This window comes from Macaca mulatta, chromosome 11 (genome assembly GCF_049350105.2).
Source record: "Macaca mulatta isolate MMU2019108-1 chromosome 11, T2T-MMU8v2.0, whole genome shotgun sequence".
In the NCBI taxonomy this organism is placed as follows: Eukaryota; Metazoa; Chordata; class Mammalia; order Primates; family Cercopithecidae; genus Macaca; species Macaca mulatta.
This window is the reverse complement of record NC_133416.1, coordinates 121,083,803-121,106,505: the sequence shown is the minus strand read 5'-3', so window position 1 is coordinate 121,106,505 and position 22,703 is coordinate 121,083,803. Positions and strand designations below refer to the sequence as shown.

General features: G+C 53.2%; 1 protein-coding gene across 2 annotated transcripts in view; it reads left to right on the top strand.

The window, feature by feature from the left end:
- RBM19 (RNA binding motif protein 19) overlaps positions 1-22,703 on the top strand; it is a 142,895-nt gene that overhangs the window by 105,764 nt on the left and 14,428 nt on the right. For both annotated transcript variants that reach the window (XM_015152890.3, XM_077953224.1), the window contains exon 23: positions 13,719-13,839. In XM_015152890.3, the coding sequence (XP_015008376.3) occupies positions 13,719-13,839 (121 nt within the window). The remainder of the gene's footprint in view (positions 1-13,718; positions 13,840-22,703) is intronic.

The window sequence follows — 22,703 nt, the reverse complement described above, 5'->3', positions numbered from 1 at the left end:
CGTTATAGGAGAGGCAGCCAGGCCTCTAACACACAGAGTCACCTCCTCACGCAGGTGTTCTCTTTTTGCCTTTGATTCTGCTTAATGTGTACAACATCCTTGGAGAAGATCCTGGGGATTTTGTATTCGGAGGAAGAAGCAGTTTCTCTGTCCCCCTTCCCTCCCCCTGTTTCATGTATGCAGGAACCTGGGACATAAACTGGGGATGGGAAGCAAATGCGTTTCCCAGGCCTCTCCAAGTCATCAAGAAAATTCCTCAGTTCAGGTGGCCCCGTGGGGTAGGCAGCATGGGAAATGCCACACAGAACAGTGCGGAGAGGGCAGAGCACTTGGAAAGGAGAGTAAGAGGCACCCAAGAAGCAGCCAAGGGAATGCATCTTTCCCTTCCTTTCTTCTGCTCATGGCCGGGGGTTCTGTTTTGTGCTGGTTGTCTGTGAGGGCAGCCCCGGCAGGTGCAGCTGCATGGAAGCGTGTGTACCGAAATCCCTCCAGGCTCCTTGAGAACCTTTTATTTTTTAAGCAAGGCGGTATCTCCAAATTGGTTCAGTGCAGCACAGCCAGGCTTTGCTCCTGCAGTGGGTGCTGGGCCCAGCCGCCGATGTGGGGCAGAGGCTGTGTGAACAAGGGCCCGGCTGTACCCAAAGCCACTGCCCTCGTGGCACCGAGCTCCAGGTCAGAATCCAGAAGGAAGGTAGTGGCAGAGCTGTCACAGTGGGCTGCCTTCCGTGAGCTCTGCCCGCAGGCGACCTGTCCCCTCTCAGCCTCGCTGTTCCTCAAGGCTAAAATAAAGTGACAGGGAGGTCTCATTAATGGCTGGGATCCCCTCCACCTCTGACAAGCTGTTCCTCAGAAGAACAGTGAACATTTCCTGGAATCACAGCCATTGGGCTTTAGCAGTCTGGCATCACAAGAGGCCCAGGGTGTGGGTCAGCTGTGCAGAACCAAAGGTGGCAGCTCCGGGACACAGCTGCGGCCTTTGTGGGCCCTGGGAACACACACAGGCAGAGAAGGTGCACTGGGACCCTCGGAGAGCCTCGCCAGCCACCTTTGTCTCTGAGTCTTGAGCCTCAAGTGCCTGTTTTGTTGACACATGGCCATATTTGTCCAGACATCTGCTCCTCTCTCCTCCTGGCTGGCAGCCTTTCCCTCGCCTCACGTCAGGGACAGCAGGGAACCCACCTTGCATGCAGCAGGTCGCGGCCCTCACCCTCACAGCGGGGCAGGCACGTGGTGCCCTGCGTTGGCTCAGGGTAGCAGCAGAGGGCTGCCTTTCAGAGCTCCCACCCGTGGCAGCTCAACCCACACTGGCCTTCCCTGTGCCACAGTTTTCTCATCTGTGAAACGAGAATGATGGCTGTGCCCCCCTGCCAGGGTTAGAGCAGGTGATGCATGGGAGACACTGACTCGGTCCTGGCATGTGGTGGGCACTCGATACTGGTACACCGTTTCCTTCTCAGAGCCACCCTTGGTCCACGGATTCATGCCCACATGTGGTGCTCTGTGGACAGAACAGAGTACAGGGCAGCATCTTTTCTCCACTGCATTCCACTGAGCTCTGGGTGCCTGAGGGGATTGGGCAGTGATGGTGTAGAAGTGTTGTCATCTATCTTATATCAGAGTTCCTGTAGGAGGCTGTGCTTGGGGGAGAAATGAGGGATTCACTCTCTGCTCCTCAGAAATGTCTCTTACAAAGACCAGTGCGAGAGCTTGTCATTACAGCACAAACTTCAAAGCCAGACTGCCTGAGTTTGAACCCCAGGGCTGCCACGAATCTCCCGTGTGACCTTGGGCAAGTGACATCCTTTCTGTGTGCCTCAGTTTCCCCCCTCATAAAATGGTCATAGGGTTTTCCATATTTTCATAGAGTCATCGTGGGGTTTGAGTGGGGTGATGATTTAGAAAAGGGCCTGGCCGCTGTGTACTGGCTGTTGGCTGTGATGAGGAGATGGAAGGCGGCAGTGATGACAATGGTGGTGGTCTGAAATAAGAAAGGGTTTTCCCCTTCTTATTTGGCCACCCACTGGGCCTCTTTTCTCACCCATCCACTGGACCTCTTGTGATGCCAACCTTTAAAGCCCAATGGGTGCTCCTCCAGGAAACGCTCACTGCTTCTCTGAGGAAGAGCTTGTCAGAGGTAGAGGGGATTCCGGCCATTGATGAGAGCAGAGCGCAAAGGCACTGGAGCCCCTCACTGGAAGCCCTCTTTCAGCACCCAGAGGTTCATGCCAGGTTGACACAGCCCTTGGGACATGGAGGGTCCAACCAGGGCGGGCGCCAGCCGTGAGCCCTTTGACATGTCATCGTTGGCTCAGTTTTGCTCGTCAGCTTTATTAGGACAGAAGGTGGACTCCCAGGTAATCGGGGCAGTGCGTGCCACTGAGGAAGTTCACCTAGCACCCAGGGGTCCCGTGCTTGCCACCCCGGTCCCGGATGCGGATGTTCATTCTGAAGCCCAGCACAGCCCTCTAGTGATTTATGGAGGTGACAGCTCCTCCCCCTCCATCCCTTGCCTGCCTTTACCCCGGGCTCCGGGAGGAGAAAGGGCAGCCGAGGACAGTACAGGCTCAACTCACAGCCTCTCAAGGATTGGCCCTTCTCCCTGTCAGGCGGCTGTTTCTGGCCCCTCCATCCCTGTAGCAACTCTTCCCTCTCCCACACTGGGGCTTGCGCCACGGAACGCAGTGGTCTGCCAGGAAGGAGGAGCCCATCACAAGCACATCTTTCCTGCAAGGATCCCTTTGCTCTTTTTGTTTCCTGGGGAAGCTGCCATTGCTTTCTCCCTCCCCGGCTCCAGGTCTGTCTGGAGAACTTTATTGTCTTCTGAGTGGAACATTTAGCGCTCTCCACTGACCCGCAGAGTCGTGCACACTGCATATTAGTGAATAGGATTCTGAATATTGTAAATATCTAGTTAGCTCGAGGGTGGGCGTGAGTTTGAAGAGGGAGAGCAGTAGTGCCAGAGACATGGAGTCAAAAGCACTGGTGATCTTTTTTATCTCAGCAGAAGGAATTTAGTGAGAACCCAGGGCTGGTAGAGGAGCCTCCATGATTCCAGCCTCTCAGGGCCAGCTCCCATGCATCCTCCCCGTGTCAAAGCTCTTAGGGAAGGAGACTTCCTTCAGAAACCCTTCCCAGGGTTCAGTTCTACCCTGACCCACTCAGATCCCCCGCCAAGGGCACAGATCCCATTTCCTGTCGTGGCACCCTCAGTGAAGATAAATAGTCGCCCACTGCATTGGCATCGGCCACCTCTTCAGCCAGGAGGTCTACCCCAAGCAATCCTCAGATGGGAGGAAAGAAGGGAGGGATAAGTTGAAAGGAGGGGGCAGCTCAGCTCATTGTAGAAGCTGAGGCTGGAAAAGGAATGGAGAAATGAATGGTTTCTGGGAGGGGCCAGTGCTGCGGCTTGAACCCCGGTATCACGACTCCCAGAACAGTGCCCTTTCCCCATCATCCATCAGTCCATTTGCCTGCTGGCAGAGGATAGAAGAATTAAGGCATCTCCTCAACACCACAGTCCTTGCTGTGGCCCTGAGCACATGCCGTCTCCACTGTCCCTGAACTGAGGGGTTCTGAGTTGTCTGACCTTTCTCCATGAGACCCACGTCCCACTGTGCATATCCTCGAGGGCTCTGTGATATCCATCAAGCCCCTTCTGGATTAAGCACACATACCCCCAAACTGGAAAGAGAATCCTAGCAAGAGGCTCCTCGAAGGCTGTTGTGGCCGAGCTCAGAGTAACCAGGCAACTGATGATAATAGCAAGAGGCTCCCACGAGCGTGCTGGCTTTGTATGTGACATTCACCGCACTCGCACTGCCCCACCCCAAGCTGCAGCAGCCCCAGCATCAGGCGGGAGATTTGCATCCAGTCTCCCTCCCCAGTCTTGCTGAGCATTTGCTTAGCTCCAGCGCTGAAGCCACCGTGGAGCCCTATGAATTGATGGGAAGCCCAGACCCTGGTCTGTTACTGAGCTGCTCCGGTGAACCGGGGGTGGGTCCTGACCATCTGCCCTCGTCACGGGCCCTGGTGACCAGAGGCCTGCTCAGAGGAAGCAGGATCGATGAGCTGGCATATTCTCCCAACCTAGGACATTCTATCAGCCCCTGATGTCCCGGGCAGTAAATGTCAGTCCCTCTGAAAGTGCTGGTGTTATCTAAACCTCCAGGTGTGATGATCTGGCATTTCTCAAGAGCCTTCCCCACGTGTGGAGGGAAGCAGGGGACAGAGGTTGATGGAGGAAGGAGAATAGGGGTGGTATAGGAAGTCAGTGGTCTCCTGGGGGGCCTGGGTCTACACCGTGTACACGGCTGTCAGTTGTGTTATCAGCGCCACGCAACCAGGGGAACACACAACCTGGAAGTTTCTAAAAGGGCAATATCTTTGAGTTGATAAAAACTGTCAACTTCTGGAAGCCCATCGTCTTTGGCAGAGACGGTGCAGGACATTTGCATATATAAGTTTTAATCCTCACGGGACTCTAGGAGATAGGTGATAGGAAGCCATTTGATGACTGGGGAAACCAAGGCTCAAAGGGACAAAGTTGCTTGCTCAAGATCATATAGCGGTACTTGGCAGAGCTGGGAAAAATCTAATTCCAAAGCCTGTATCCAGGGATTCCTCCTCCCTTCGTTCACTGATTCACTTAAATTCTGTGTATCTCCACACCAGGCTCTGGGTAGCGCCTCTTCTCCCTACCATGCCCACCATCTCTCACCCAGCCCTGACACCTCACCAAGGAGAAGGACTCTCGAATTAGAGGGACACTTTGGAGGAAGGCCAAGAGATTGTCCCTTAGAACGTCTCTTGGGAACAAGTCCAGAATGAAATCAACTCCTCCCAGCCCCCAGAGGAGGAGTGGGCATTCAGTGAGCTGTCCCCACTAGCACACACTACCGTGCTGCCTTCAAACCCTGCCAATCCCCAGGAGTAGCCTCACTGAGGAGGCAGCAGCCTTTCACCTGGGCAGCTGTACTGGGGACTCCCTACCAGGTGCACTCATCCCCATTGGCTGAGTGGCCACCAATAGCCATTGTGATTCCAGTTAGAAGCCGCCACCTCCTCTCTCTTTACCCAGACCAGGCTGGTCCTGGAGGAAGAAAGGAAGGGCACCACGGAAAGGGAAGACCACAAAGAATAGACTTGCAGCCCAGAAGCCAGAATATTAATTTTTTCCCATGCAATGCGCCTTTAATTTTTCCCTTCCCCAGGCCTGCCGTGCCTTTGTACTTTTGCAGTTGCAGCTGTTTTTATTTGCCGCCGCTGCTGTTGTTTTAAAAGGTCTATTTTCACATGGAATGTTATCCAATTAGCAGAGCAATGTGTTGGCTTAAATAAACACTTGGGGGGAGCCGGCTGTAGGGAGACGCGATGGTGGTTGGCGTTGGCAGGCAGAGCTGTTCACACTGTGGTAAACAACCACAGCTTTCATTGTAGGGTCGCACCAGTTAATGTCTCCTTCCTCATTTCTCGCTTTTCCACTCTGCCAAGGGTGGGAGCAGAGGAAGGGATGTGGATATGTGGCCCAGGCCCTCCCCAGCCTGGGGGTGGCCGGTGTTTTGGGAGAGGCTCCCACTGGGCCTCTTGAGGAATATTTTGTGAACCTACTGTCTTCACCTGGCAGATTCCACCCAAACAGGACCTGTAGTGGAAGGGACCAATGAGGAGCAAGCCAGACGAAGCTCATTAAGGCAGGGATAGCCTTCCTCCTCACCGGGTGCCCAGCGCACCCAGCACAGTGCTGAGCCATGTTGTGTGCACAGTAAACAATCACTATTAGATTGTCAGTGGCATGCATTCAACACGTTTGCTTAAACTGAGGGCAGAGAAGGAGGAGCGTGCTGCACGGTGGTTAGCGTGGCCTGTGACATGAAGCGGCCTCTTTGCAGCTATGCGAACGTGGACAAGGGACTTCAGATCCCTCTAGCCCAAGTGACTCGTCACCACACAGGCAATAATAAGGCTCCCCTTGAGGCGTTTGTGAAGACGAAGCAGAATGTTGCGTGCAAAGCGTTTAACACAGGCTGTGGCACGTGACACCAAAGAAGTGAGGGTGGCTGAGTGTTCCTCTGGGACCCTGGGGATCAGAGGTGCTGCAGCCTGAAACCTAGGTGTCCATTGTCCTGTGTGTCCCAAAGTGTTAACCGGAAGCAAATTCAGGAATTGGAGTTTTGTCTCCACTTTTCTGTTCAGGTGTGCATGTGACGTGTGTGTGCTCACAACTCTGTTGTAATTGTGGGCTTTTTGCCAAGTTTTCTTCAGCAGAGCCCAGGAGGAATGGAAAATGTGTTTGGATCCCGAGCTTGCATTTCAAGGCAGGCTCGGCCAGCACACATATGTATGGGCTGAGACCTGGGATCAGGACAGGCTGCCCTCCTCAGACTGGCAGGTGAGCAGCCCTTGTAGCCAAGGTGCAGTGCCAGGACGGATCCCTCTGCTAATTGTGTCCCTGGAGCTTCTGTGTGGATTGAGGCCTGCACAGTCCTACAGAGATGAGAGTGAGAAGGACTCAGGTTCAGACGTCCTCATTTCATATTTATCGGGCAGGCAGTACTAGTCATCAAGGAAAGGTAAAACTCCCAGCCAAGTTGACAGCTTTCCTCCCTTTTAACAGCTTTAAAATAATTTTTTTTTTTTTTTTAGACAATCTCACTCTGTCCCCCAGGCTGAAGTGCGGTGGCACGTTCTCTGCTCCCTGCAACCTCCACCTCCTAGGTTCAAGGGATTCTCCTGCCTCAGCCTCCCAAGTAGCTGGGATCTCAGGCGTGCACCCCCATGCCTGGCTAATTTTTGTATTTTTAGTAGAGACGGGGTTTCTCCAGGTTGGCCAGGCTAGTCTCGAACTCCTGGCCTCAAATGATTCCCCCCGCCTCGGCAAAGTGCTGGGATCACAGGCATGAGGCACCGCACCTGGCCTAAAATAATTTAAATTAAAAAAAAAAAAAAAAACTTTACCACGAATGGCACCAGCAACAGGTACCAGGAATTAGGCCCTTCCCATTATGCCAGGCGTTGGGCTAAAGGAAGAGTTGCTGTCTTATTTATGCTTCCCAGCAGTTCTGAGACGCTGCAGCACCCCCATTTTACAGTTGAAAAAGTAAAAACTTAGAGAAGTTTATTGAAAGTTGCAGGCCCAGGGCTGTGCCTGAGGGAGAGCTCAGAGCCTCAGCTGCGCCTGCTGCCATGGCCTTGTGGCTTGGTGCCCTTGGGTCCCTGGCATTGGCCCTCTCTCCCTAGTGGCTCTCTTTCCTCTCTCAGGGATGCTATAAATTGGCAGAGGTCCAAAGTGTGTCCCATCTTTGTCGCCTCGTCTCTTGTTTGCCTCACAGTCAGCTCCCCAGAGACTTAGAGTCGAATCACACTGAGCTGAGCGAGCTAAGGAATGAGTGAGTGAGAGAGAGAGGTACCTTTGTCTGAAGAGTTCAGACAGCATCACCTGAAAGCGGACTCTGGATGTCTCTCCTAGGAGTTCACCCTCAGCTCCATGGTGTCATTTCTGGGAAGGGACTGGGGTAGGAATCACCCAAGATTGTGCAGGGAGCCTGACTTACTCTGGGCAAACTCCTGCCTAGCAGACAGCTACGCCTGTGAGGAGAGAAGCAGCTAGTGATAGATAGGTAGAGAAAGGATCTGTCTCTCTCTCAGGGTGATGGCATTAAAACACCCCAGGGAGGCAGACCCTCCTCCCAGAAGTCCCTTTGACCACCTCTGCAGAGAGCCCCCAACAGTGCCAGCCACTTATTCTGGGTGTTGGGGGCACAACGGGTTTGGGAGGGGTTGGTGTTATCCCTGTTTGGACAGATTTAGCATCTGCTGAGAGATGCAGCCCTCTGGCTTTGCCAGAGACAGCTCCCTGGGAGCAGGAGGGGCCAGGAGAATGCCTTGGTCTTCTAAAGACAGGAATACTATCCTCAGCTCTGCCCAGAAGCCATGGCCCTGGGCAGTTCTTCGCAGCCCCTTGGGATGGGAGTGCTGCCAAGGGCGTGCAATGCCTTTTGTTGCTGTGAGAGGAGGTCTGTCTCCAGGGAAGCTGCAGAAAGGTCAGGCCCAGCGCTGCACTGGCAGCCTTCCAGTGCCTTCCCAGTTCTTGAAAGAGGCCGCCAGGCCGGGCCACAGTCTAGCCTGCGGCTGTCAACCCCACACCACCTTAGCAGATTGCCTTCTAAGGGAATTCAGAAAAGGCGGCAGGAGGCCAGGCCTCTTGATGCCTGGAGTCCATGGCTGGAGTCAGAGGAGCTCAAAGAGCTATGATTTCAGGACAGCAGAGCCAGAGAGCTGGATCATGAGGGCAGCCCTGAAGTCTGGCTAGACCTGCTCAGAGCTTTCCTGGGTGGGCCTCAAATTCTGAGTAGGGCCAAGGCATGCGAGACACCCAGGGATCTGGCAGGAAACAGAATCTACCCCCACCCCCAGGTGGTGTGAATGAAGAGGTGTTGATGGAGGTATAGGTAGGGAGAAGGGACTCCCAGGGATGGCAAAGCCCCCAGAACTGTCATCTCACTTAGGCCAAGAGGAGGGTTGGAAGGAAAGGCAGGGCTAGAGCTGCTGAGAAGAGACCTTGAGCAGGAGCTACAGCCCTGCGGGGAGGGGGAGGGACGCAGCACCAACCTCTCTCCTCCCTATTCCCCTCTTCCCTCTTCACCTCTTCCCTCCAGTCTCCCAGCAGTGCCGCCCATTTGCTTCCCCTCAGTAGATACCAGAGGCCGAGGAAGCCCTCGTCACACTGTGCAGAGTCGACTCCCAAAGTGTAGAGGATGGGGGAGGGGGGCCCAGGAATAACCAGTCCTGGCCATCAATGATGGCAGGAAGTGCTCCCAAGAATGGAAGTAGCTTCTCTTCTGTGACATTCGTTTTGCTGGACTCCTGCATCCTCGGGGTTCTGTGCTGGATCTTCAGGCCTCTCCAGCAAACCAGCTGGGGGTCTGACATGGGATCTCTCAAGCCCTCGTGGTGCAGGTTACTGTTCCTGTCCTGCAAGGCCCCGAGCCAGGCATGTTGGGAGCAGAGCCATACCCAAGATTATTTGTGTATCGTTTCAAAAGGCCAAATGTCCCCCTCATCTGGATGGTTGGGGACTACCTGCTCTCTCAGAATGGGACACGCTGTTATCCCCGTGGCGTTTGTAGTCTATAAAGTGCAGGGGTTTGAAGGGAACTGTGGCAGGACATCTAAGCCAGCCCTCCGTCCCCAGCTAGGACCAGCCTAACCATCTACCCCAGTCTGGAGACGTGTTCTCAAGACCCCCAGTGAAGGAGACGCCACAGTGTGCTTTGTGAACATTGACTGAGTGGCCTCTGCCCCAGCACCAGGCTGAGGATCTTAAGCATGCAGCGCCTTCCCTCCAGGGTTCAAAGTCGAGTCAGGAAGACTGGCACACAGAAGGCATTATGGGGCAGGGAGCAGGTTCTGGAAACGGAGGCCGGGTGTCCAGGGCACAGGGAGGGTGCCTGGCTGTTGCCTGTGCAGGAGGGGCAGAACCCTCCCTGGGCCGTCTGTGTAAGAGGCCCAGAGACAACATGTAGAGGCCAAAAGGAAGAAGGAGAAGGAAGTTGACCTGCATACAAGCTTTGGCCAGTGCCTCAGTTTCCCAGTCACTGAAATGGGAGAATAATACCTGTTCTCAGGAGTGGGCTGAGGTGATATGCTTGGAGTTCTGTGGAGCTAGGAGATAGGATCATCCATACTAAAAAGGCCTTTGATGCCACAAAAGGAAAATCAGACAGACTTGGAGAGGAGCAAAGGTCTAATAACTCCTCCGTCTCCTGAGATGAACAAGCCCGGGGGCTGTTTTGGCAGAGGAGCACCATGCCTGCAGTTGAGGTTTAGAAAAACGCTTGTGAGAAGGTGGAGGTCAAGTTTTAATGGGATCACGTGTAGGCGGAGACCAGGGAGGATGCTGCTAGTGAACCTCTCTGGCTTGCACTTTCCCGTCTGTGATGGCTGGAACCTTCCAAACTCCTCACAGTCTTTCCTGTGCCAACCCAAAAGCCCCTTGAGGCCCGGGCCTGCATCTTCCTCCTCCTCCACACCTGCCTTACCTCCTAGAATGTGTCAACTACAACAAGCTCTTGTTACGCTCTTTTAATGAAACACAATTACTCTGGATTATCCGAGGCCAATTTTAGCCTCAAATCACTATCCTCATACCGCCTGCGACAGTTTGAGGCCACCATATTCCAGCCACCCAGGCAGTGGGAACTCGGGAACGCAACCTGATTTCATATTAACCTGCAGAGACTAGAACTCAGCAGGGTAATTCTGCTATTTTTGGAGAACCACGTATTGTGCTCTAACTTCAAATACGAAAGAGCTTTTGTGTCTTACCTTCCCTTGTCCCTGCTCTTTAGCCTGATAATGAAAAGTGGAAGCATACATCATCATCACAGCAGCCAATCTTAAGTGCCACATGTTATGTGCCAGGCAGTGTTCTAAGTGTCAGACTGAACAGTTCTCTGAATTCTCACTACTCTTTGCTGCTGCCCTCCTTTTACATATGAGGAAGCTCGGGCTCAGAGAGAGAGGTTCAGCAGCTTGCCTGAGATCACACAGCTCGTAAGCAGTGGAGCAGGGATTTGAACCAAGGCAGGCCAGCAGCAGAGCCCACCCTCTCTAACTGCCATGCCACCTCCCCTCTTACCGTGAAGAGCTCTTCCAGAGAGAGGCCAGTAACGTGTCAGAGGAGTGCAGAGGAAAGAGAGGAAGATTTGTGAGAGGTGATGTCACAAAGAAACCAGGAGAGGGAATTTTTGGTGACTCCTGCAATGAATGGAGGTCTCCAGGGCTTTCTGTGGTACAGGAATGGAGAACTGGCTTCTAAGGGAGAGAAAGAAACATTGAAATCTAACAGTGGGAATCAGAGAGGCTGGGGTTGGGGCCTCTCACCCAGACCTACCTCCTGAGATCTTATTCCATTCTTGAGAGTTCCAGCCTAGCATTCACCAGATGCATCCCCTTGGCCACCCCCACCCCACCGTGTCCCCGGGACCACAGCTCCTCAGGGACCCTGGCACGAGGATGGAACATCCGCCATGCCAGACTCCCCACCAATTCCTCTCCCCCGCCTTAAAACCCCAACTCCCCCTGTCAAGCCGTTTCTCTGCCTCGCCAGCTGAGAACGCGTGTGTTTTAAAGCTCTGAATGGGCCATTTCGGCTCGGAGTCCAGATGCATTTTTATATCCACATGGAAAAAAATGCACAGGCTCTGCTGGCAGTCAGAAAGAGTTTTTTAAATTAAAGTTAAAAAAAAAAAAAGGAAAGAAAAAGTTTTCTGCACCTGGTCCTTCTCAGAACAGCACAGAGGAGAACAAAGCGTTTCTTTAATTTGGCCACATGTCTGGTTTTAAAAAGATGCATGTTCTAGTCGCCTCCCTTTTGTCTTTTCGGATTCATTTGTTTATCGAATGTATATTATGTGCTGCCCTCTGTGCACGTTTTGTGTAAGTCCCATAGCCAGCCCCAACATGGATGAGGAAACTGAGGCAGTTGATTACCCAAGGGCACTGCGTCCTTTCCCTAGCGCTACTGTAACAAAATGCCACAGACTGGATGGCTTCAAACCACAGAAATGGGCCGGGTACAGTGGCTCAGGCCTGTAATCCCAGGACTTTGGGAAGCTGAGGCAGGAGGATCACTAGAGTTCAGGAGTTCAAGACCAGCCAGGGCAATGTAAGGAGACCCCATCTCTACAAAAAGTGAAAAACTTAGGCATTGTAGCACGTGCCTTGTGGTCCCAGCTACTCAGTAGGCCAAGGTGGGAGAATCGCCTGAGCCCAGGAATTCGAGGATACAGTGAGCCATGATCATGCCACTGCACTCCATCCTGAGTGACAGAGCGAGACCTTGCCTCAGAAAGCATTTTAAAAATCCAGAAATGTGTCTCACGGTTCTAGAGGCTGGAAGTCCAAAATCAAGTGCTGGCAGGATTGGTTCCTTCCGAGGGAAACCCTGTTTGGTGCCTCTCCCTGGCTGCTGGGGACAGCTGGCATCCTTGGTTTGTAGACTCATCACCCAGTATCTGCCTCCATCTCCCCACGGCATTCACCCTGTGTTTCTGTCTTCACATGGCCATCCAATGACACTAGTCATTGGCTCAGAGCCTTTCATTTTCCAGTATGACCTCGTCTTGACTGATTACATCTGCAACTACCTATTTCCAAATAAGGTCACATTCTGAAGTACAGGGGGTCAGGACTCAACATGACCCCTCTTGCGGGACATGGTCCAACTGTAAGTGCTACATTGTAGATAAGGAGCACCGTTGGATGGGTTTCCATCCAGACCCTTCCAGTTATATGATTCGTCACGGCATAAAAGAAACAAGAGCAGCAAACCCCTCCTCTGCTTGTACCAACTGGTGCTCTCTGCAACCCACAAGCAAAGCAAAGGGCCTTCTTAGCCACTGTTGCTCTCCACTGCCAATGCTTGAGCACCTGGAGCCTACTGCTTTTTAAACCAATGCCTGCCCGAAAGCTCTCTGCTGACAGAAAGCAGCTACAGATGTGATGTCTATGGTAACAAAACAACAGCAACGAGAAGTAACATCTATTGAGTAATTATGGTGTGCCCTTACTGTTCTAGACACTGTGTTGACTCGTTTTTGTCCCTAGAACCCCTGAGATTGGCATATATGAGCATACTTGTTTTATAGGTAAGGAAAACAGAGTCAAGGCAGATTTCTTTAACTTGCCCAAGATCTTCAAGTTAGGACCTGCAGGTTCTGTCCTTCCTAAGCAGGGTGACCTCAGACTGTGCCATAGGAGTGTTTGGGGATGAGCCCATCAACTCAGGATGTTCCTGTCCAGTGCCATTGAACTTGAGACCTAGCGATGTTTAAGACGGTACTGATCACTACCATATGAGTCCATTCCCATGAAATGTCCAGAATATGCAAATCCATAGAGACAGAAAGCAGACTGGTGGTTGCCAAGGGCTGGGGGACTGCTAGCTAAGGGGTGTGGGGTTTCCTTTGGGGGTGATGAAAACGTTCTAAAATGGATTTGGTGACATTTCGCACAGCTCTGTGATGATACTAAAAGCCATTGAATTGTCTTCAGACAAGCGGTGTATACAGTATGTGGATTCTATCTCGGTATAGCTGTTGAAAAGCAGGAAGAGGAACCAGGCAGCATGTGGGAGTCGGGAAGAGCAAAGAGTGAGCGGGAACAGCCTGTGCCAGGACCCAGGCTGCTGAGCTGGGGGTGGGAGCTGGGAGTGCAGGGCTGGGGGAACCAGCGAGGAGGCAAAGGGCACTGGCAGCGGAGGCGGAAGGGGCCCTCCAAACAGCGTGGGGGACAGAGTCACCAGGGCAGTGAAGGAGAGCGGCACCCAGTGACACCCAGAGGCCTGCACGCTTGTCATCTGGCGGCCAGCCAGGGCTCGGCTTTCTCAAGTGGCCACCATGCAGACAGCCGGGTGGGAGGCGAGCCCACTAATGGGGTCGCCCTCCACAGATCGGATGACACGCAGCAAATAGACGGCTGCCTCGGCCCAGGCACCAATTACAGCCCAGACGGCGGATATATTGACTGCTCAGTCACTTGCAGCTTTCTCCCTGGGAACGCAACCCACTAATTAAATAGATGCACCCAACTGCTCCCCAAACCCTCGCTGGAGATCAGATGTCACGGGGCCAGAACCTGGGCTTTGGCTGGCGGGCAGAGTGGAGTGTCTGCCGCACTGATCCAGCTGATGTGCAGTTTCGTTTCTTGTCCCTCTGCAGAGAGCCTTCAATGCCCTGTGTCACAGCACCCACTTGTACGGCCGGAGGCTGGTGCTGGAGTGGGCTGACTCCGAGGTGACCCTGCAGGCCCTAAGGCGGAAGACGGCCGCGCACTTTCACGGTAGGAGCGGGACCGTCTTTTGGGCTGATTCATGGGCCCCCTGGGGAACACAAGAGGTGGGGCATCTGAGAGAACTACCCTTACCCAGCAGGCTATGGGCACAAGGGCTGCCAAGCACCTCCTGCTGGGTATCCTCCCACAGCCCCTCCAGACCTGCTCTCCACCTTTCTTGGGCACTCCCTGCCAGGAGGCTGGCCTGTGTGAAAGCATCCGGGTTCTGTGCCCTTTTGGGTTGCGGTCAGGTTGGGTCACTGGGCGCCTTGGCAGGAAGAGACAGAGGTCAGAGTGTGTATCCACTCCCTGCCTGCCGGGTTGCCAGGCCACAGCTCGCAGCTGCTGGCCCTGTCCTGACAGTGCTCTGTGTTCAGATTCCAGTGTTCACGGGGCAGGGATGCTCACGGCCTTCCTGGTGGCCGGCCCTGGGGACCACACTCTTGCTGATCACTTGCCTCCATGACCCCGGTGGAGGATCATCCACTCCCTGCTGGAGGGCTGATGCCCACAGGTCTCACTCCCCTCTTACCCACCTTGGTGGTGTCATGTGGCCTCAGTGACTATTCAGGTGGTGGCCAGAAAATACTGAGTGCCCGCTGTGCCCTCATGTACCCATGTGAAGGTAACCAAGCAGGGTCCAAGGCTCAGGTGGAAAAGGCTGGGACACATTCCTCATCAGGTGGGCTAGAGAGGCCTCACTGCAGAGGTGTACCCAAGAAAGGGCTGCCTAAGCAGGAGGCCAGGGGCAGGGAGACCCCAAGGTTGGAGCAAGCTCGATGTGTGTGAGAAACAGGGAGGCCGGCATGGCTGGAGCTGAGGGGAGGAGAGAGGGAGCAGATGAGGTCGGCAGGGCCTCGTCTTCTCCAAGAGGTTGTGTTGAGTCAGGTGAGGAGAGGTTGAGACAGCCTCAAGAATCACTCCACCCTGGGCACATGGAAGGTATGGCAGGTGCCCCTTGCTGTCCGGTACACACCCTCCAAACTTGGGATATCAAGGGGTACCTGACCTTGATCCCCATCTCCACACCTCTGCCTCCCATCGCAAAGTGCTTCCACTGTGGCCTGGGCCCGGCAGCAAAACAGCGGCTGCTGGCTTCCCACCCACTTTGGATCCTGCTTACTTGGCGGTGGGTCACCCAGCTGGGGAGCTTCTCTGCCTTTTGCATGCCCAGAAAAGCCAGGCTCCGTCATGGGGAACAGTCCTGTCTGTAGTGCTACCTGTGGTGCTCTGAGGTCTTCCTGGCACACCGCCGCATTCCTCCCCATCTCATTGTCGCCTGGGTCCCAGGTCTCAACTGCTTTCTTGGCTGGAGCCGTCATCGTGCCCTCATCCATCCCTTCCCTGTGGGGCAGCTCAGGGCCTCGGGTGTCACCTGGGTGCAGACTGGGTGTTTGCTGCCAGCATCCCCCAACGCCGCTTCTCTGGGTAGACATGGAACCTGGAGCCAGGAGTGATTGTTCCCTCTCCTGACCGGTGCGGCTCTGTTGCCAAACCAGGCAGCACCTTGGAAACAGTTTCTCTTATGGAGATGGGAGCCTTCCAGTGGGGGCACTGGTCTTCCTTAGGGCGAAACGACTGGGCTTCTGAGAAGCAGTGTCCCAGCAATGCAGCAGGACTGCATCCCCCACAAGTGGACATGGAACTCCAGAGATAGCAGGGAAGCCCCTTGATTCTAGCCCAGCTGCCACACCCTTCAGAACACTGCCTCCTGCCCACGCCCATGGTCTTCCCAGACTCCTCCTACCTCCCACTGCACCTCCCACAGAGTTCATTGTTCCCCAGACTCCAGGCAGGATTGGGTGCCTTTGCACACGCTGTTCCCTCTGCTTAGAATGCCTTGCCCCTCACTTTTTTTTTTTTTTTTTAACCTGGTAAATGCCTTCAGAACCCAGATAGAATGACACCTCCTCCAGGAAGCCTTCCCTGTTCCCTCCCCCTCCACAAGTATCAGTAATTTCTCCATCCTCTACTCTCCTCTTCTGTCACTGTGCTTTCTTGCCATGCTGTAACTTATTTCTTTATGGTTTGTTATCCTCTCTGGACCCGTGCCTCCCCCACGTGGAGGCTGTGTCATGCTCATCTCTGTTAGTGATCAGTTCTTCCCTGGGTCCCCCGTGCCCAGCACAGTACCTGGCACATGCCAGGCTCCCAGTCTCAGGCTGGGGAATATTTGAGCTTAGACAAATATGGAACCAGAGAAGTGAAGGCTAAATACACAGTTGCAAGCTCACAACTCAATAAGGCCCCAAATCCTGATGTGCAGAAAGAGAGCCTGTCCTTATCGACAACATTGACAAGCCCAAATGCTCCCGTCGGCAAATGTTTGCATAAGGGACTCTCCCCAGAGCGGAGACGGGGGCCCACCTCCCCCTCACCCCCATCCCCCACACCCGGGGCCAGCTGAGGAGTGCAGGCTCAGCGGTTCTGCCCTGCCTTAGAGAGAAGCCCCCTTCAATAAATCGAGTTCCAGAGACAGCACTATTGCCTCGCCACAGTGGAAAGACTTGGCTGGCAGCATTTCTGTGGGATTGGCTGTCTCCACAGCCACTTACCAGCCAGGCCAAGGCCAGACGGGCAGATCAAATGGTAACAGTAACAATGACAGTTCTTCATTTGCCTACATCTTCCAATTCACTCCCCAGCAGCTCCATGAGATTAGCCCCATTTCACAGATGAGAGAACTGAGGCCTGCCAAACACTGCAGTCATTTATGACGAGTAGTGTTTATTAAGCACTTACTGTGCATCAGGGAGCCGTCCTCACACCGGCATCATCTCAGTGCTCACAGCAACTGTGGCAGCTGTAGGCAGTGCTGTGTCTAAGCGAGGAAGTGACAGGGCTCGGACGTGAACTCCAGACCGGCTGTAGAGCCTCCCACCCCACTCACCGGCCCCAACTATGTTATACTATCTAACGTCACAAAAAAAACTACTGGCCATGTGCAGTGGCTCCGGCCTGTAATCCCAGCACTTTGTGAGGCCGAGGTGGGTGGATCACTTGAGGTCAGGAATTTGAGACCGTCCTGACCAACATGGTGAAACCCCATCTCTACTTAAAATACAAAATAAATAGCCGGACTTGGAGGTACATGCCTATAGTCCCAGCTGCTTGGGAGGCTGAGGCAGGAGAATCACTTGAACCCGGGAGGTGGAGGTTACAGTGAGCCAAGATCACACCGCTGCACTCCAGCCTGGGTGGCAGATCGACACTCTGTCTCAAAAAAAAAGAGAAAAAGAAAAAGTCCCAGGCCCTCATTAACCTGGGGTGAGTGTTTACTGACTGCATGGCTTTGGCCCTCTGACTCATCCAGACCATGAACCTAAGATCTGTAGGGTTGCTTCAGAAATTGAGAGAATGAATAACGAATCATAATGACAAGCACTGCTGGCCCTTCAGGATTGGCACAGCATATGCTTGTGGAAGGCCCTGTCGTGTGCGTGTTTCGTTGTTCCCATTGTACAGATGAGGAAGCTGACATGCATAGATGAGATAAGGCCCCTGAGGGTGGGCTTGAGTGTCAGAGCCACGTGTTTCCACCCCTCTGAGTCCCTCTGGAAAAGCACTGCCCTCCCAGGTTCTGGAAGGGGACATCGCCTCTGGGCTCCCCAAGAGTGTCAAAAGATGAGCACTTAGGGACCCTCCCCCAGTGCCACGGGAGATGGGCCAAGGCCCCAGGAGGGAAGAGAATTCACACAGGAGCCTCATAGAAAGACCCTGTCATGCAATGGCAGCTTACAGGGGTATAGGCAGTGCCAACGGAGCAGCAGGATGCTGGGGCTCCCAGAGGGGAGCAGCGTCAGAGCTCTTACCGCCCCAGTGGCTGAAAGGGCAGGGGAGGAAGTGATGTTCCTGGGTTCCAGTGAGGACAGGAGCCTAGGAGCAGCTACCAGTGGGCACTGCAGTGTGGAGGGACAGTGCCAGAGGACAGCATCAAGGCATGAAGAAGGGGCTAGGGACAGAACAGCTGCAGCTCTCTCTCCTGCGGCCCTCTGCTCTCCGGCCGCAGCCTCTCATCAGGCCATCCCACCTGTCGGCCACAGGCCCAGATTGTCCCTGTGACACATTCAGTAGGGTCAGCCTTCCGGGGATGAGCAGAACAGAGGATGGATGTGGAGGGACCAGATAGAGAATGTCCAGCATGTATGGTGACCTATATACATGTCAGGGCAGTTGCCAGGGGTAGGGGTTGTGTTTTCCTGGGGGCAGGAACAGCCCTGAGAAACAGTGCCCAGGTTGGAGAGGATGCTGATACGGTCCTGGATATGACCCATCCACAGGGGTCAAGGCCAAGCACTGCGGAGTGTCAGACCTCCCTGCTGGCCTCACCTGTGTGGACCAGGAAGTGGCCTGAGAGTTTGGAGCCAAAGAATCTGAATTCCTCATGGCATTTTTCAGCACTGTTTTCCAAAGAAACATGATAATCCCTTAAAAACAAAAGAACACACTGTAGAATACAGCAAGATGTAAGATGGGGATTGTTTTTTAACTAAGAATCCATGGAACTTTCTCTTCCAGTATGGCTGGCCTCAGAGGGACTGGGAACGCCTGGTGATTGCGTTTGTGTCTATGTGTGTGTCTGGCAAGAGAATCTTTTGTTTTCATCAGATTTTCTAGGAGGTCATGGGCCCCAAAAGGTTTAGGAACCACCAGCTTAGGAAAAAGAGCATCAACTTTGGAGTCAGCAAGTCCCGGATTCTGCATTCTGGCTGTGTGTCCCAGGGCAAGTCCCGGATTCTGCATTCTGGCTGTGTGTCCCAGGGCAAGTCCCGGATTCTGCATTCTGGCTGTGTGTCCCAGGGCAAGTCCCGGATTCTGCATTCTGGCTGTGTGTCCCAGGGCAAGTCCCGGATTCTGCATTCTGGCCGTGTGTCCCAGGGCAAGTCCCGGATTCTGCATCCTGGCTGTGTGTCCCAGGGCAAGTCCCAGGCTACTGTCCTGGGGCAAGTCGCTGTGCACTGTGGGCTTCTGTTTTCTCATTTGAAAGATGTTGTTAACAGGGGTACCCCTTCTGGAATTGATTTGACAGTGATCAGGGAAGTAACAAAAGCCATAGTAGCGGCTTTCCTTACTGGGGACCAGGAACTCTTCTAAATCCCTTGCTGTGAGGGGTCTCATGTCATTCACACACCACCCCTGTGAGTGAGATGCCGTTCATCTCCCCATTCTACAGATGAGGGAACTGAGTCACGCAGAGATGAAGCACCTTGCCCAAGGTCACATGGTAGTGAATGGTTAAACTTGGACAATATTCAGGTTTACCTCTCTATCCGTCCTCCCCTGGGAGTGTGACACTGGATTGGGAAAGTGAGGTGATGCCTGGAGTGTGTCCAGCACAGAGCAGGCATGCTGGAGATGTCAGTCTCTCTCACCCACTGAGACACCCGTTGTCCGATTGATGTCTCTGGGACACAGGAGGTGCCCACAGCAGCCTCAAATGTTCAGAATAGGCCCTCCGGCCTCCTGCCCTCCTGGCCAGACCCTTCTCCCCACCCTGTGCCCTTTTCCCATGGAGAAAAATACCCAGTTCATTTGTGTCAAAATCCGCATTGTTCAGAGCTCCTGGGGCCCTGGCAGACCCTAAGGGCAGGTGGTGTCCGTGCCCAGTTCCCTCTCCCGGCTCTAGCCTCAGCCCTGAACTCTGCCAGGAAGGCACTCAGATCTCAGGTGGAGGCTGCCGAGCTCTGAGGCCGCAACAAAGAGCTCCCTGCAGAATGTGAGCCGCAGAATGAAAGGCAGGCATCCTAACCGTTCAGCAGGGCCTGGCAGGAAGATGCCGGTGACACTGTGGCCTGTGAGCTGCACTCAGGGACAGTGGGAGGTGGCCAGAGCAGATAGAGTGGAGCTTTGGCACTAGCCGAAGCCCTGATGTGGTCGGTGCCACCAGCATGAATTACCCTGGAGTGCCCCTGCCCCTGGACTCAGTTTCCCAGCTCCCAGGACTGGCCTTATCTCCCCTGGGTCCCTGAGGCACCGAGGTCATAGTAGAACGTTCAATTTGTAGTTCAAGCTAAATAATACCAATTATTATTATCATTACTGTAACTAGCAATCTTCAGTCAAGCCTTACTTGACAGCCAGGTACTATCTGCAAGTTTTCATGGGTACGAGTCCTGCAGAATCCTGGGAGGTAAACACAGGTTCTCAGATAACATCATTTTATCATAATTGATAAGAAAAAAATGGCTTCCCATCCAGGGCCACTGTCTGTGTGCAGTTTGCGTGTTCTTCCCGTGCAGTTTGCATGCTCTCCCCATGGAGTTTGCGTGCTCACCCTGTGGAGTTTGTGTGTTCGCCCCATGTGGTTTTCTCCAGGTCCTGTAATTTCCTCCCACATCCCAAAGCCATGCACGCTAGGTGAATTGGCACGTCTCAGTGGTCCCAGAGTGGGTGAGTGCAGTTATGTGTGTGATGGGTGCCCTACCCGGGGTGGGTTCCCTCCCAGTGTCCTGAGCTACCAGGAGAGTCTCTGGCCACCTGCAGCCCTGAACTGGAATCATTGGGTAAATCATTGTCTTCCTTGTTTTTATTAATCTGTCTTAAACGTATATAGTGCTCACATTTATTTCAGTGTTTAATATTTAGAAGTTTTGGTGTCTTTACTCAGAAGTTTGGTGATGTTTTTGTTATTAGAAATACATTTCTGTGTAGGAGTTTAGCTCTTGTTTACATCCATTAGCCTGTGGTAACATTGAGTTTGTTATACATCTTTTCACTGAAAGTTGCGAGATTTCCAAGAACCTATGAACCTGTCAATTTACTGTACTGTCGCAATCCTCTGTTTTAGAGGTGAGAAAACTAAAGCACAGAGAGGGCAAGTAACTTGCCCAAGGGCACCCAGCTACTGACCACAGAGCCAGGATTCAAACCTGTATTTTCCACCGTCCTGCTGTACTGAGCCTTTGCATCAGCTGATCTGAGCAGCTGCCCCTTGCATTTTACCCGAATGTGTCCTCATACCTGTTCTGTGACCTCAGGCAAGTCGCTCTGCCTCAGCTCTGTCATTGGTACGATGGGGCCACGGCGCCCACCTTGTTAGGGAAATTGTGGGGCTCAAAGGGGAGGATGCCTGTAAAGGAGATGGCACACAGCTCCTGGCACTTCACGTGCAGTCAACAAATAGGATTGTCGAGGGGCCTCATTGTCCTTCGGGGCACTCACTCTTCCTTTTCTAGGTTGCCAAAAACACTCCCACTTTCCTTGCATTCCCGTCAGGCCAGGCTAAGGAGGATGCTCTCTGGGCAAAGGACTGAGACAGACGAGCCCTGGTGTTTAGAAGCCTGGGCAGTAGCACGTATGTGTGTGTGTGTGTGTGTGTGTGTGTGTGTGTTTGTGTCTTCGTATGTAGTAAGTAGGAGGATGGGTATGCCTGACACATAAGCATTGCTTGGGACGTGTGTGTGTGTATGTGTGTGTAGTAAGTAGGAGGATGGGTATGCCTGACACATAAGCATTGCTTGGGACGTGTGTGTGTGTAGTAAGTAGGAGGGTGTGTATGCCTGACACATAAGCATTGCTTGGGATGTGTGTGTGTGTGTGTGTGTGTGTGTGTGTAGTAAGTAGGAGGATGGGTATGCCTGACACATAAGCATTGCTTGGGACGTGTGTGTGTGTGTTGTAAGTAGGAGGATGGGTATGCCTGACACATAAGCATTGCTTGGGACGTGTGTGTGTGTGTGTGTGTGTGTGTATGTAGTAAGTAGGAGGATGGGTATGCCTGACACATAAGCATTGCTTGGGACGTGTGTGTGTGTGTGTGTAGTAAGTAGGAGGGTGAGTATGCCTGACACATAAGCATTGCTTAGGATGTGTGTGTGTGTGTGTGTAGTAAGTAGGAGGATGGGTATGCCTGACACATAAGCATTGCTTGGGATATGTGTGTGTGTGTGTGTGTGTGTGTGTGTGTAGTAAGTAGGAGGATGGGTATGCCTGACACATAAGCATTGCTTGGGACGTGTGTGTGTGTGTGTGTTGTAAGTAGGAGGATGGGTATGCCTGACACATAAGCATTGCTTGGGACGTGTGTGTGTGTGTGTGTGTAGTAAGTAGGAGGATGGGTATGCCTGACACATAAGCATTGCTTGGGACGTGTGTGTGTAGTAAGTAGGAGGATGGGTATGCCTGACACATAAGCATTGCTTGGGACGTGTGTGTGTGTGTGTGTGTGTGTGTGTGTGTATAGTAAGTAGGAGGATGGGTATGCCTGACACATAAGCATTGCTTGGGACGTGTGTGTGTGTAGTAAGTAGGAGGGTGAGTATGCCTGACACATAAGCATTGCTTAGGATGTGTGTGTTTGGGGGTGGGGTAAGGAAGAGTACAGGTATGCCTGACACATAAGCATTGCTTGGGGTAGAATGTTTACATCTAACCACAGATGCCACCTGTTCTTCCTTGTCTCCAAGGCATAGCACAGAGCCTGGCACCTAGTAGGAGCTTATTAGTGCCCAGGTGCCATGAGGAAGAGGAGGACTCATTGCTGCTCAAGCAGCAACCGTAATGTCCTGCCTTCTAAGGCAGTTACAAGAACTCATGCTCCACACCCAGTCTCCAGCTCTCTGCTTATCCAGGTTCCTTGTTGGCAGCCAAAAGAAGCTTGCTGTAAACCCCCCATCCCCTCCCCACCAAGCGGAAGCCTTCGTTTTATCCATTGTCCCTGTATAATGGCAGGGCATTATATTTTTCCTTGCAAGTTGATGCTTGCAAAACACCTGTCAAATTGAACAGCGAAGGACAGGGCTTTGAAAGTCATTGTAAAAGTTGGCCTGAGTAGGCAAAGACCTTGACACCAGACAGAGATGCTTTCAAAAGGGAATAGCAAGACAGACGTTTTTCCACCAAACTGCCCTCCCCGTCTCGCCTGTCCTCTTCCT